Here is a 13499-nt window from a genome sequence, read left to right as displayed (position 1 = left end):
TCAAGAGGTAATAGGTGTTTATTAAAAACGTTTTCACCCAGAGGCAGTTAAAATTTATAACTTAAAACCCAGCCCACTACAAAAAGGGATGGGAGCCATAAAAACTGTGCAACATTGACTGAAGGATCCAGACAGACAGGCCTGGAGGGGCAGCCCCAGAGGCCGGGGTCTCTCCTCTCCCAAGGCCCAGAGCAGCTGCAGAGTGGAAGCCGGGGTGCCCCCAGCCCCTGGTGGGGCCCTGTGCACCAGCCTCTCCTGTTGGGCAGGGACCCCGAAGGCCACCAGTAGTAGTGTGTGCTCACCACGCAGCCCGGATGCCCAGCTACTCACTCTGCTAAAGGACAGAGAGGGACAGCTCAGGATCACCCTGGGCAGGACGGGGTGCCCCAGTTGCCCACCCTGAGCCCAGACATGGTGCCTTCCAGGTCATCAGGGCACACATCAGGCCTGTGGGACCCAGGGGAGGTGGGGCAGGGTTCTTTCTCCCATCCCTTCCCAGCACATCCAGCAGCTGCACCGGAGCCCAGAGCTCCCACCTCCGCCATTGCTGAGGCTGCACTCCACGGCCGCTCGAGGCGAGCACCAATTGCCACAGCTCCTGCAGGGCAAAGGCAGAGGAGTCACAACCTCAGGGGACCTCCACTCTCAGCACTCCCCTGGGCCCCTCGAAGAGCCTTGGGCCCACCCCAGCCGGCCTGGGCGGTGCCTCACCCTCGGTCTCCCTCCAGTGTGCTCTGGATTTCCTTCAGGACTCCTGCAGGCCGGGTGGGAACAGAGGCCCACTGAGGCCCTTGGGCAGCCAGCCATAGCCCTTCCACCCACTTTCACCAAGGGAGTGGGATAGATCAGCCCCCACCTCAGAGCAATGGCCTGTCCAGCCTCCCTGACCCTGACCCCTTTCCCCACTCCTTCTGCCAGCCCCACCCTCTTCCACCCGACTCACTCTCATCACTCAGTAGAGCTCGCTCCATTCCTAGGCCCGGCAGCTTCTCTGGAAGGTAGAGGTAGGTCAGGGAGCCCCGCCTAGGCCCTCCTTGGCCCAGCTCTCTCCTCACTGAGGTCAGGATTTGGAAGCCCAGGGTGCAGGGCTGGAAGAAATCCTGTCTCTACTCCCAGCCTGAACACTACCTGCTCACTTGGGACCCCTCCCGTCCCGTCCAGCCGGAGGACTGGCCTGGGTGTGGCCAAGGAGTGCATGGGCCCAGGAGGCCTCTTACCTTCGCCATCACTCTGGGTTCCTGAGATCCTGTGGGGGAGAGACAGTGAGGATCAGGGCCCCTGGGCTCCCTGCCCGGCTCTGAAAGCCCTGCTCCCGTGAAGAACAAAGTCAACTGCCGCGACCTGCCCTGAGCAGCAGCGCCTGGGAGGTAAACTGAGCCCAGCCCTGGACTGCCAGCTTGCATGGAGGCGTGGGGCACGCAAAGAGGTACAAAGAGCTGGGGCCTGGGAGGGTGGACTGAGCTGTGGGGAGATGCCTCCGGCCAGGTAGCGCTGGGAGCCTCAGGGTATCTCAGAGAGGGCAGGGAGGGGCGGGAGAAGCCTCCAGCCCTTTCACTCACCTGGCTCGGCTCGGGGCCTTCTTGGGGCCTGCCCTGTTACCAGGGCAGCGGTTCTTGGTTTCTGCTGAATCCACTAGACACCGGGGCTCCACCAGCCACTTGGTGGAGAGAGAGAAGCGCTCGAACTCAGAGGGAGAGATCAGGTAGAAGCCTGGGGAGTGGGGGCAGCGCTAGCAGCCTGGCTTCCGCTTAAGGCCCATCCAGTCTGTCTGTGGCCACAATAACCCTGGCCACCTTCCGCCCTGCCCCTGCAGTGTCTGGGCCCCCACCCCGCCCAGCCCGGCTCAAACACCTTGGCCGTATTTGGTGAAGACGCAGGAGGCGATGCCGCTGACGTCCTCCCGGCGGATGCAGCTGTAGCGCACCTGGGGCTTGAGATGGGGCAGCGAGACCACCTGGATGTCGCCCAGGTTGGTGAGGACTGCTAGGTGATGCTCCCCGTCCTCGGCTCGACGGCTGCCGAAGTGGGCCACGCTGACCCGCCGCACCCGTGAGCCCTCTAGGGCTGTCAGCTTCAGCTTCAGCTTGGCACTCACTTTGGGCAGTGTGAACACCTGTGGGCACAGGATGGTCGTTCATGCCCATGGCCAAACCACAGTTCTCCTGCCCCATGCTGCTGTTGCTGCTGCTGGGCCCTGCCCTCCCCCATGCCTCCCGGTATCCTGGCAAACCTGGCTCTCAGATGCACAGTCTAGGAGGATGCCGAGGTCACTGAATTTCCTGTCTGAATTTTATTTTCCGAGACAGAGTCTTGCTCTGTTGCCCAGGCTGGAGTGCAATGGCATGATCTCAGCTCACTGCAACCTCTGCTTCCAGGGTTCAAGCAATTCTCCTGCCTCAGCCTCACAAGTAGCTGGGATTACAGGTACCCACCACCATGCTGGGCTAATTTTTTTGTATTTTTGGTAGAGACAGGGTTTCACCATGTTGGCCAGGCTGGTCTCGAACTTTTGACATTGTGATCTGGCCTCCCAAAGTGTTGGGATTATAGGTGTGAGCCACTGCGCCTGGGCCCCTGTCTGGATTTTAACCCTTCCACAGACATAGGTCCTGCCTCAGTGTCCTCATACAAGCCCTCCCCGCCTTATTTCCTGAGTTTCTGCGGCCCCTCAGACACCAACTGCAAACAAGCCTGAGTCCCAGCCATCATTTGTGCCCAAGGTCCAAGTCTCCTGGATGTCCTGAGAGTCCCAGGGAGTCCCGCCGCTGCCAGTGTGGCACCTTGAACTGCTCCTCTGACACGACGAGCAGCTGGTGGCTCCCCTGCATGTCTGGACTCTTCGACAGATCATGGGCCACTTCTAGGGGCTCGGGAAGGGGTACGCTGTGTCCGTCGAGCACCAGAATGCCTACCACTGGCGCACGGTGCATCAGCTGGATCTCCTTGGCTATGGGAAGGAGGGGGTTGTGGGGCTGGAGCCACTCCCGGCCCCAGTCCAGGCAGCCCAAGCACCCTCTGCTCTCCCTGCCCAGCACTCACCCTGCTCTGCCCGCACAGGCTCATCCATTCTCCGCTCGGCAGGGGGCACACGTAGGGAGAAGGCATAGATGGTGCCCCCGTTGGTGCCAGCCCACAGTGAGGGGCAGTGACGGGAGCCTGCCGAGAAGCCACGTGTGAGTGTCTGACCCTTGGGAGGCAGGTGGAGCTGAGCAACCAGGGCTTATTCCCAGGTTTTCCCTCCTGGGAGAGGCTGGAAGGCTCTTTGACAACCACACAGGCCCCAACATAGGACCCCAATCCTGGGTCAGCTCAGCCCTTGCTGAGATACAGCAGGGGAGAACCCACCAGGGAAAGGCACACCCTCTGGGGACCAGCAGGCTCTGTTATCCCTGATTGTCACAACTGCTTTAGGAGGAAGCTATCATTCCCTCATTTTACAGAGGGGCAAGCTGAGGCCCTGAAAGGCTGAGTGACGGGTCTGAGGCCATGCTTCTAAAGGATGCTATAGCCTGGATAGGAAGCCAAAGCAAGCTGACTCCAAGGCCCAGGCAGGGGAGGGGAGGAGGCAGGCAGAGGCTGCAGTCTGCCCCTGCTCACAAGGGAAAACCGTCTTAGGCCCCACCACCCATGCAGGCAGCGGCCCCTGCATGCCCCCAGGTCAGGAGGTGTCTGCTGCTCCCCCCTCCCAACTGCAGGCTGGCCACTCACTGTCCCTCAGGTAGGTGTCAGCAAAGTACAGGGTCCTCACGAAGCCTGTGAAGGAGTCCTCTGCCGAGCGAGCCTCAATCTTGCGCTGCACAGGCGCCAGCTCCATGTTCTGCAGGCCTGGACGCTCAGCCTTGGCGCTCCCCTCCTGTACCTGTGGGGGGTGGCTGTCCTGAGGGTCAGCTCCAGCCTCCCCTCCCCAGGGACAGTGCTTTGGTCAATGCCGATCCTTGCATCGGAAGGCTGGCCACAGCCATGCCAGCCACCTGCCAGGCCTGCGTCTAGGGGGACCCTTGTCCAAGTGGGAGATGCCCTGGGGGGAGCCTGCTTGGGCCCCCAGCATGTCGTAGAGAGAAAAAGAAAATCACTAATGCTTACTGGGGATTGCCTCTAGGGTAAGTGTTACAGTTACTGCCTTTCTGCTCCGGAAGCTGAGGCACAGAGAAACAGCGGGACTTGTCTGAGGTCACACATGGTGGCAAACTCATGCTGTTTGGATCCTGAGTCTTGTTTGTAGCCCCACAAGCCTGGGGAGCAGGGGCTGTGTAGCCCTCCCTGCTGGCTACTCTAAGCTGAACCTGGGCCTATGGCTGCTCGCAGCCTCGCCGAGGGCCTCACCTCTCCTGGGGTGCCAGCAGGGAGTCGCTTCCGGCTGGATACCCGGCTCCGTCGCATCCGGCGGAATGACTGGCGCAAGGACTTCTTGAGGGACTTGACGCGGGACAGTGGGCCCTCCAAGGCCAGCTGGTCACTGGGGTGCAATGTGCACCTTGGGGAGATGGCAGGCTATCAGTGTGGCCAGGTCCTGGGGGTCCTCGTGGGCCCCTCTCCCAGCCCCGGGTCCCAGCGCCCTGCTCACTTAACAAAGACCTGCCGCTGCTGCTGGTGGTCGAAGAGGCCAAAGCCATGGCTGGTGCCGAAGGCCACGAGCCGCCACTCAGAGTGCAGGGCCAAGGAGGTGACCACAGCCGGGGGCTGGCACTGCACCAACACGAAGGGCTGAAAGCCAGGCTCGAAGTGCACAGGCCCTGAGCGGGCTGTCAGGCGCTCGTGGCCCTTCCAGCGGTAGCCCTCCTGGTCCTGCAGCAGGTCAGCCTCCACCTGCTCTACAGTCTGCTCTGCTGCCTCATCATTCAGCTCCAGCACCAGCACCTGGGCAGGGCGGCAGGCAGCTCAGCAAACCCTCAGCAAAGGGATGGCAGGGCCGCAGGGTGCTACCCGTGGGGACAGCAGAGGAGCGGGGACCCAGGCCAAGGCCCTGGGCTCAAGCAGGGCCAGAGGCCTCTGTCCAACCCCAGCCCTTAATTCTTTTTTTTTGAGACGGTCTTTCTCTGTTGCCCAGGCTGGAACACAGTGTTGCCATCTGGGCTCACTGAAACCTCTACCTCCCAGGTTCAAGTAATTCTTCTGTCTCAGCCTTCCAGTGGCTGGGATTACAGGCGTGAGCCACCATGCCTGGCTAACTTTTGTATTTTTAGTAGAAATGAGGTTTCACCAGGTTGGTCAGGCTGGTCTCAAACTCCTGACCTCAGGTGATCCACCTGCCTTGGTCTCCCAAAGGGCTGGGATTACAGGCGTGAGTCACGGTGCCTGGCCCAGCCCTTAATTCTGATTTCTGCAGAAGAAAAAACCATCCCAGGGACTTCCTGCCAAGAGGACTAAGCCACCTCCATCCACTGGAAGAGCACAGGACACAGAATGTGTGTCAGGCAGGTGGCTGGCTCCTGTCCCTGCTGTCCCCAGTTACCCATCACTCCTCCCTGAGTCCCCTTCCCCGGCCTAGCCTGCTACCTGCCCTGCCGTGCCTGCCACAGCCAGGTAGCCACTGTACTTGCAGAGGAAGATCTTCTGGATGCCCAGCCGGGGGTCATCACTGTAGGGGTCAAAGGAGCCCACCTGGCAAAGGAGAGGGGCCCTGTGAGCGGCCATGGGGAGCGGGACCCAGCTGGTCTCTGCCCTTCCTCGTTCCCAGGCTCCTGGCCTCACCTTGCGGAGTGGAGGCCACTCATCCTCGCCCTGGGTATTAAGGTTCTCGTTGGGGTCCGTGTCGGTGAGGAACACGTGCACCGTGCTGAGTTTGTAAAGCAGCCGCAAGCAGACACCCGAGGCATCCCAGAACCTCACCGTGCCATCCTCATGCCTGTGAGCAGAGCCCACCTGCCAGATGTGAGAGGGATGCCAGCCGGGGCACCCAGGGGCTGGCTTGTCCACCTCAGGGCTCTGCTCCCACCCCACATATCCTGCTGGGAAGAGGAAGGCATCAAAGTCCCTTACCCTGTGAGCAGCAGGTCCCTCTGGGGTGGGGCTGGGGTTAGACTGGTGCCACCGTCAATCGGCCACTCCTAGAGAAAGAGACCAAGAAGTCCATGGAGAGTTTGGCCTGGGGTGGGGGTGGGCTGGGCCTGGGGCTGGGGCCAGGGTCGGACCTACCATGGTGGAGAAGTGTGAATTCTGCCGGCTGCCAGCGGCGATGATCCGCTCCCACAGCTTCAGGGGGATGTTGGAGACGTGGTGGGAGCAGGTGATGGCGGAACAGTGCAGGGAAGCCAGGTAGGGCAGCTGGACCGGTGGCCAGCCTGCTGTCTGCAGGTCAATCACCACCAGCTCCTCCTCAGCCAGCACCACCAGCACGTAGGGGTCGTCAAAGGCTGGGGTACAGGCCAAGGATCAGGAGCTGGGGCTAGGAGGAAGCAGCCCAGCCCTGTGGAATCAGAAGCTCCAGGGTGGGAGCCAGGGCATCTGCAGACCCAGAAAGCCCTGTTCTTGGCTGCTTGAACAAAGCCTTTCCACTCCAGGAGGGCAGGAGGTGTGGGCAGCAGCCCTACCTCTGTGTGCAAAGTGGCTGAGAGCTACCTGGCACAGGGCTCTTGAGGGGGGGGCATACCTGGCTGGAAGGCAGGGTTCCAACCAGGACAGGCAATGGAGCTGTCCTGCCAACCCTCTTCCCTGGTTCCTCCTCCACGGGGCCTGCTCCCTGCTCAGATGTGCCTGCCCAGCCTCTCCCCACAGGCAGCAGCAAACCTGGTCTTCAGCACACCAGCTGCTAAGGGTGGCATTTTCTTACTGCACGCAATCACCTTACCTCATTCAGGCCTGGCTCCAGCTAGCACTCAATAAACGTGCACTGGATGATAACATGATTTCTCTTTTTTTTTTTTTTTTTAGACAGGGTCTTGCTCTGTTGCCCAGGCTGGAGTACGACCAGCTAATTTTTTTTTTTTTTTTTTTTGTAGAGATGGGGTTTCACCATATTGGCCAGATGTTCTCCATCTCTTGACCTTGTGATCCACCCACCTCAGCCTCCCAAAGTGCTGGGATTACAGGCATGAGCCACCACACCTGGCCTCCTTTCTTTTCTCTCTCTCTCTCTTTTTTTTTGAGACAGGATCTCACTGTTGCCCAGGCTGGAGTACAGTCGTGCGATCTCGGCTCACTGCAATCTCCACCTCCCCATTCAAGTGATCCTCCTGCCTCAGCCTCCCGAGTAGCTGAGATTACAGGTGTGAGCCACTATACTTGGTTAATTTTTATATTTTTGGTAGAGATAGGGTTTTGCCATGTTGCTCAGCCTTCCCGTGGCTTCTCTTCTGTGTTCCTCACCACCTGGGAAGCCTCATCAGGGCCCCTGGTCTCACATCTCTCTCTAACACTCTTTTCTTTAAACCTCAAAATCACTGAGAGCCTTCACACATCTCTGCGTGGAAGACTCCAAACAGACACCTTCCCAATTTCTCCTCTGAACTCCAGAGCCATAGACCCCAGTTGTGTATTCAGCATCTCCCTCATGCCTCTGGAGTTCGGAGGAGAGATTAAGTTCCCAAACCTGACTCCCACCCAGCTGAGCTTGCCACACCCTCTCACCACTGCCTTCTCCGGGATTCCTGGTGCTCCCAGCAAGATCTCACATCATCCTTGAGTGATCTCTCCTCCCTTCACTCATCTCTCCCTAGACAAGGGGCCAAGAAATTACAGCCCGAGGGCCAAATCTGGCCTCCTGCCTATTGTCAATACGGTTGTCCTGAAACACAGATCCGCCCCTTGTCTTGGCTGTGGCTACATTTGCTCTGCAATGGCATTAGACTGAGTAGCTGTGGTGAAAAAAGCTACCCGGCCCTTTACAGAAACAGTCTATGAGCCCTGACCTGGCCCCTCAATGCTGAATGTCAGAAAAGACAGTATAACCCCAGCCACTCTCACTGGGCCCTGTCTGCTCCACTCCATGTTCCTCACACCGCAGCCAGACACATCGTTTTGGAGCAGAGGCTAGGTCATGGCACCCCTGCTGGGGGCTCTCATCTCCCTCAAATTAAACAGCAAGTCCTGACCGTGCTTCCTCAGCTCTATATGATCCAGCGCTGGCCACAACTGGCATCATCTCCGCAGCCATTCTGCTTCTTCCGCCCCTACCTCAATGGAGCAAGCCAAGAGCTCTCCCAGCTCAATCTGCACTCCAGGTCCCTACAGGATGAGCCCTCTCTCAGATTGTTCCTGTGTCTATGCAAATATGTCCCCTTATCAGGGAGGCCTTGCTAATGCTCGTCTAAACCAGTGCTGCTGTCCTCTGCCTGGCTTTTTTCTTACCTCTGATGTTATTTGGCAACCTGGTCACTCTCTCCCCAAATCAGATCTAAGTTTCATGGGAACAGGAACCTCATCTGTTTCTAGAATAGGGCGTGGCACGTAGCAGGTGCTCTTTAAACAGGAAAGCCTTCCAGGGACAGCTGGGTCAGAACCTGGCAAGCCAGACCACTATGTGGGAGCCTAAGGGTGCCCATGTCTCATCTGAGGGAAGCACCCCTCATCAGGTACCCATCTTCTGGCCTGTGGGACTGTGGGGAGTTAGGTACACAGAGGGATAATTGCAGGAAGGTGGCCTGTCCTAGAAAGCCCAGCAGTCTTGAATTTGTAGCTCAGCAAGTTTCTCCCCTCCCTTCCTGACCTTTCCCCTGGGAATCTGGTTAACTCAGCCCAGGGAGTGTGGCCACCATAGCCCAGGAGGCCCCCGCTCTGTGCTGGCATGGCCTGAGTGCTGTGGAAAGAGTGGAGCTGGGCTCTGCTCTTAGCATCCAGGGTGTGAGGAGGGAAGAGAGGCTAAGAAAGAAGGAAAAGCAGGTTTGGGGTTCCCCTGAACAGGGTAGAGGCTGTGAGAACACAGAGCAGGTGTCCTGAGCAGCCCCGCCCCCTCACCTTTCAGCCTCAGGCCCTTTCAGGCTGACATCCTTAGGAGAGGGCCCTCCCTCCTGGAGCTCCTGCAGGCCTCCTCTCCAGGTTTCGACATCAGCCCTTTCTGGTCTTGCCTGTCACACTATTTACGAGGCTGACTCAGGGATCTGCCGGTCATGCTGGAGCTCCAGGAGGCCACACAGTCACTTTCTGCCCTGACCAGAAGGCAGTCTTTGCCATCCCTAAGCCAGGACCCTCTTGCCTCAGCCAGGTGGGTATTAAATCTAACAGTCCAGATCAGCCCCCTGTGGGCTAAGTTCCATTCCAGTCTGGAAAGGGCAGAGAGCCCAGGGCAGGCAGGAGATATGGCTGGTCTGAGTCTCCAGCTGGGGAGGGTGGCAGGGAGGCAGAGAAAGGAACTGCAGGCCTTGGTGACACTCCACCTTGGGGTGTAGTGAGGCTAAGGGACTCAGGACAGTGGCAGGCTTAGGAACAACTGTGCACAGCCCATCATTGTTTTTTTAAGACTCGGTCTGGCTCTAACACCCAGGCTGAATGCAGTGGCATGAACTTGGCTCACTGCAACCTCCACCTCCCAGGCTCAAGTGATCCTCCCATCAGCCTCCTGAGTAGCTGGGACTACAGGTGTGTGCCACAATACCTGGCTAATTTTTTTTGTTTTTTGTAGAGACAGGGGTCTCCCTACGTTGCCCAGGCTGGACTTGAATGACTGGGCTAAAGCAATCCTCCTACCTTGGCTTCCCAAAGTGCTGGGATTACAGGCAAGAGCCACTGCACCTGGCCCTTTCTTTACTGATGGACCTGCCCCATGCCTCCCACACTCGAAGCTCTCCTACCGGCTGTGGGGTCTGCCTCTGTGAGGACAGTGAAGTCGATGACCCGGGAGGTGAAGTCAAAAGCTGTCTGCTGGCTGTCGTGGACCACCGAGATGCAGTGGCGGTCCCCGTAGCTGGCCCGAGGCATGCCGCCCTGGAAGATGATGAAGGGCAACCTGGCAGGCACAGAGGAGCAGGGGTGGGCTGGGTCTCCCGGCATGGCCTCAAAGTCACAGGTTGGTGATCAAAGAGATCACTCAGTCAAGTTCCCCAGGAGCAGATGGAGCTGGACCCCATCTCCTTCCAAATGCAACAGCCCAGGAGAACTTGGGGGCAAGGTGGGAGCATCCAGGCTGGGGGCTCGGAGTCTCGGCAGCCACTCCTGCCTCAAGCTGGGTACTCCCCCCAAATCCGTTTAAACATCATCCAGAGTGATTTTCGAGAAACAGGGCTGCCAGTAAAGGGGGTTGAGACCTGCAGCTCAATATGGTCTCTCTGGGAGGGTGGAAGGAAGGAGCGGGAATGAACTTGGCAAAAACTGGGCTGCTGACAGACATGAACAGCATCCACCTACTCTCCCCTCCCTGGCATCCAAGACCCCAACGTGGGACCCGAGAGTGTTCACTAGGCACTGTCTTCCCAAGCAGAGGCCTAAGTGACCTTTCCAGCCTTTTCCAGCTCTCCAGGAAGGCTCTGGAGAGGGAAAAGGACCAGCACAGATACCTACCCCTGCCTGCTGGTCAGCCAGAGGATTTTGGTAATAGCTTTGCAAGGAAAGGGACCTGCAAGGAAACAGATTGGCTTGAATGGATCCTCCAGCTCTCAGACAAGCGTCAGTCCCCACGGGCACAGATCCCTCAAGCTCATGCCCACACCCACATGGCAGACCTGCTTGGGACTCTTGCTCTGAGAAATTCCCCAAGAAACTGGGTGACAGGAACCCTGCTGTGTGGCTTTGGACAAAGCCTTTCCCTTTCTGGCCCCAGAGTTTGCTTGAGTTGAGCATCCTGCACCTGAATCCAGGGGGTGGGCCCTGCCTGGCGGGTGCAACACTGACCATAAGGCACGAGGCTGCGGAGGGGCTCTGGTTGCTGGGCATCGCTGGACACGAGCCACTGGCAGTAGCTGCCGTCGGAGTGGCAGCTGACCAGCAGGAGGCCATCCCGCTGCCAGCAGATGTTCTCCAGTTGCTATGGAGGAGGAGAGGGAGAGAGGGCAGCAGGCTGGGACTGAGGCAGAGTTCCCATCGCCTGCAGCCCATGCCTCTGCACAGAGCATGTACATGCCATGTGGGGCCCGGGAGAGCAACATGGCACCTGCCATGTCCCGGGCACTGCCTACCTGGCTGCTGAGGAAGTGGTAGAGCACACGGCTGCCCTGCAGGTCCCAGATAACAACGAGGCCTCGGCTATAGCCGATCAGGATCTGGTTGGGATCTCGAGGGTGCTCCTGCAGCGCCTCCACCATCTCAAACACCCTCCGGTGGCGGGCCTCCTCTGGCAACCTGGGTTGTCATAGAGGGGAGTGCTATGAGCCTCTGATGCCACCGCCAGGGGTATGGCCCCAGCATGGCACAGCCCCGGGGTTCCCCATGCAGAGGTGTCTGCTCCATATGCCTGCACGGAAAGATGGCTACGGACTGGGCGAGGTGGATGGCCAGGTACAGTGGCTCATGCCTATAATCCCAGCACTTTGGGAGCCTGAGGTGGATCACTTGAGGTCAGGAGTTTGAAACCAGCCTGGCCAACATGGTGAAATCCTGTCTCTATTAAAAATAAAAAAAGTTAGCTGGGCATGGTGGCATGTGCCTGTAATCCCAGCTACTCGGGAGGCTGGGGCAGGAGAATCGCTTGAACTTGGGAGGTGGAGGTTGCGGTGAGCCGAGATCACACCACTGCTCTCCAGCCTGGGTGACAGAGAGAGACTCTGTCTCAAAAAAGAAAAAAGAAGGATGGCTAGGACAGGTCACCAAGAGAAGAGGAACAGCATGTAGAACAAGGCAGCGACATGGAAACAACCCTAGTGATGTGAACACAAGCGGTACAACTGTAAGGCAAGGCAAGGCAGTGACTTCCGGAAAAGTCAACGTGGGGGCCGGAGGGAGCCTTGACTAAGAAGGTGTTGGGCGTCAGTGTTCTATTTCTATGCCTAAAGTGTGGCTGCAAGGATGCTCTACAAGAACTGTTCTACTGTACATTCATATTCAGTGCATTTTTGCAAAAGGGGATATTTCATAAGAAGCAAATTTTTTAGCCCTATCAAACAAAACTCTATATGAGTTGGCCTGGCCCTGGAACCTTGACCCTTCCCCCATCTCCAGGCCAGGAATGCTGACATGAGGGCTGGAGGTGTTGCAGCTAACAAAAACCACAAGGCAGCAGGCACGGGACCAACAGCCAACAGCAAGGATATGGGGTGGGAAGTGGACCCAGCCTGGACCCGAGCCACACTAAACCCAAGTTCTCCGCATTATCTGTACCCGGCACATCCACTACTGGCACTGACCTCAATGACATTCGAATTTGAATTGAGAGTGAGAGTTGAAGGGGCCTTTAACCACATCAGTAAAGCTGCATTTAATTTTTAATGTTTTTCTTTGAGACAGTCTCGCTCTGCCCCCCAGGCTGGAGTGCAGTGGTTCGATCGAGGCTCACTATAACCTCCACCTCCCGGCTTCAAGTGATTCTCCTGCCTCAGCCTTCTGAGTAGCTGGGATTACAGGTGCACGCCACCATGCCTGGCTAATTTTTTTTTTTTTTTTTGAGACAGAGTCACCCAGGCTTGAGTGCAGTGGCACGGTCTCAGCTCATTGCAATTTCCGCCTCCTGGGTTCAAGACATTCTCCTGCCTCAGCCTCCCGAGTAGCTGAGATTACAGGCATGTGCCATCACGCCCCGCTAATTTTTAGTAGAGATGGAGTTTCACCATATTGGTCAGGCTCATCTCAAACACCTGACTTCATGATCCACCCGTCTCTGCCTCCCAAAGTACTGGGATTACAGGTGTGAGCCACCTCACCCGGCCTAATTTTTAATTTTTTTAAAAGACAGGCTCTCACTCTGTCACCTAGGCTGTAGGGTAATGACCTGATCGTGGCTCACTGCAGCCTCCAATTCCTGGCTCAAGTGATCTTCCCACCTCCCAAGTAGATGAGACCACAGGTGAGTGCCACCTTGCCCAATTAATTTTTATTTTTTGTTGGGGGAGATGGAATCTTGCTATGTTGCCCAGGCTGGTCTCGAATTCCTGGCCTCAGGCAACCCTCCCACTTCAGCCTCCCAAAGGGCTGAGATTACTAATCCCAGCCCTTTGGGAGGCCGAGGCAGGCAGATTACCTGAAGTTGGGAGTTCAAGACCAGCCTGACCAACATAGAGAAACCCCCTCTCTACTAAAAATACAAAATTAGCTGGTGTGATGGTACATGCCTGCAATCCCAGCTACTCGGGAGTCTGAGGCAGAAGAATTGCTTGAGCCCGGGAGGTGAAGGTTGCAGTGAACTGAGATAATATCACAGCAGTTCTGCCTGGGCAACAAGAACAAAACTCCGTCTCAAAAAAAAAAAAAAAAAAAAAAAATACAAATACTATGCTTACACAGATGAAATTGTTAGACAATTAGTCAGCTTCCAACTTTTTGCCATTAAAAACAGCCCTACAATGATCTTTTTTTTTTTTTTTTGAGATGGAGTCTCACTCTGTCACCCAGAGACTGGGGTCCAGTGGCACATTCTGGCTCACTGCAAACTCTGCCTACTGGGTTGAAGCAATTCTCCTGCCTCAGCCTCTCTAGTAGCT

The 13499-nt window shown here is 57.3% G+C and overlaps 1 protein-coding gene across 4 annotated transcripts in view; it reads right to left on the bottom strand.

Moving 5' to 3' along the window:
- Window positions 1–13499, bottom strand: part of LLGL2 (LLGL scribble cell polarity complex component 2) — a 48812-nt gene continuing 35313 nt past the window's right edge. For 3 of the 4 annotated variants that reach the window (XM_035301754.3, XM_035301755.3, XM_035301753.3), the window contains 20 exons: window positions 11046–11208; window positions 10762–10894; window positions 10432–10486; window positions 9726–9880; window positions 6136–6353; window positions 5980–6047; window positions 5692–5845; window positions 5497–5601; window positions 4565–4857; window positions 4324–4474; window positions 3709–3859; window positions 3040–3156; window positions 2781–2947; window positions 1852–2113; window positions 1560–1710; window positions 1218–1246; window positions 944–991; window positions 712–754; window positions 537–598; window positions 1–334 (listed from right to left, as the gene is read on the bottom strand). In XM_035301754.3, coding sequence (XP_035157645.1) covers window positions 327–334; window positions 537–598; window positions 712–754; window positions 944–991; window positions 1218–1246; window positions 1560–1710; window positions 1852–2113; window positions 2781–2947; window positions 3040–3156; window positions 3709–3859; window positions 4324–4474; window positions 4565–4857; window positions 5497–5601; window positions 5692–5845; window positions 5980–6047; window positions 6136–6353; window positions 9726–9880; window positions 10432–10486; window positions 10762–10894; window positions 11046–11208 — 2533 coding nt within the window. In that variant the 3' untranslated portion in view covers window positions 1–326. The remainder of the gene's footprint in view (window positions 335–536; window positions 599–711; window positions 755–943; window positions 992–1217; window positions 1247–1559; window positions 1711–1851; window positions 2114–2780; window positions 2948–3039; window positions 3157–3708; window positions 3860–4323; window positions 4475–4564; window positions 4858–5496; window positions 5602–5691; window positions 5846–5979; window positions 6048–6135; window positions 6354–9725; window positions 9881–10431; window positions 10487–10761; window positions 10895–11045; window positions 11209–13499) is intronic. The other variant, XM_054256493.2, reaches the window with a different exon arrangement.

Source organism: Callithrix jacchus, chromosome 5, assembly GCF_049354715.1.
Source record: "Callithrix jacchus isolate 240 chromosome 5, calJac240_pri, whole genome shotgun sequence".
NCBI lineage: Eukaryota > Metazoa > Chordata > Mammalia > Primates > Cebidae > Callithrix > Callithrix jacchus.
Note: the sequence above shows the minus strand (reverse complement) of the source record. Positions and strands in the feature narration are given on the sequence as shown.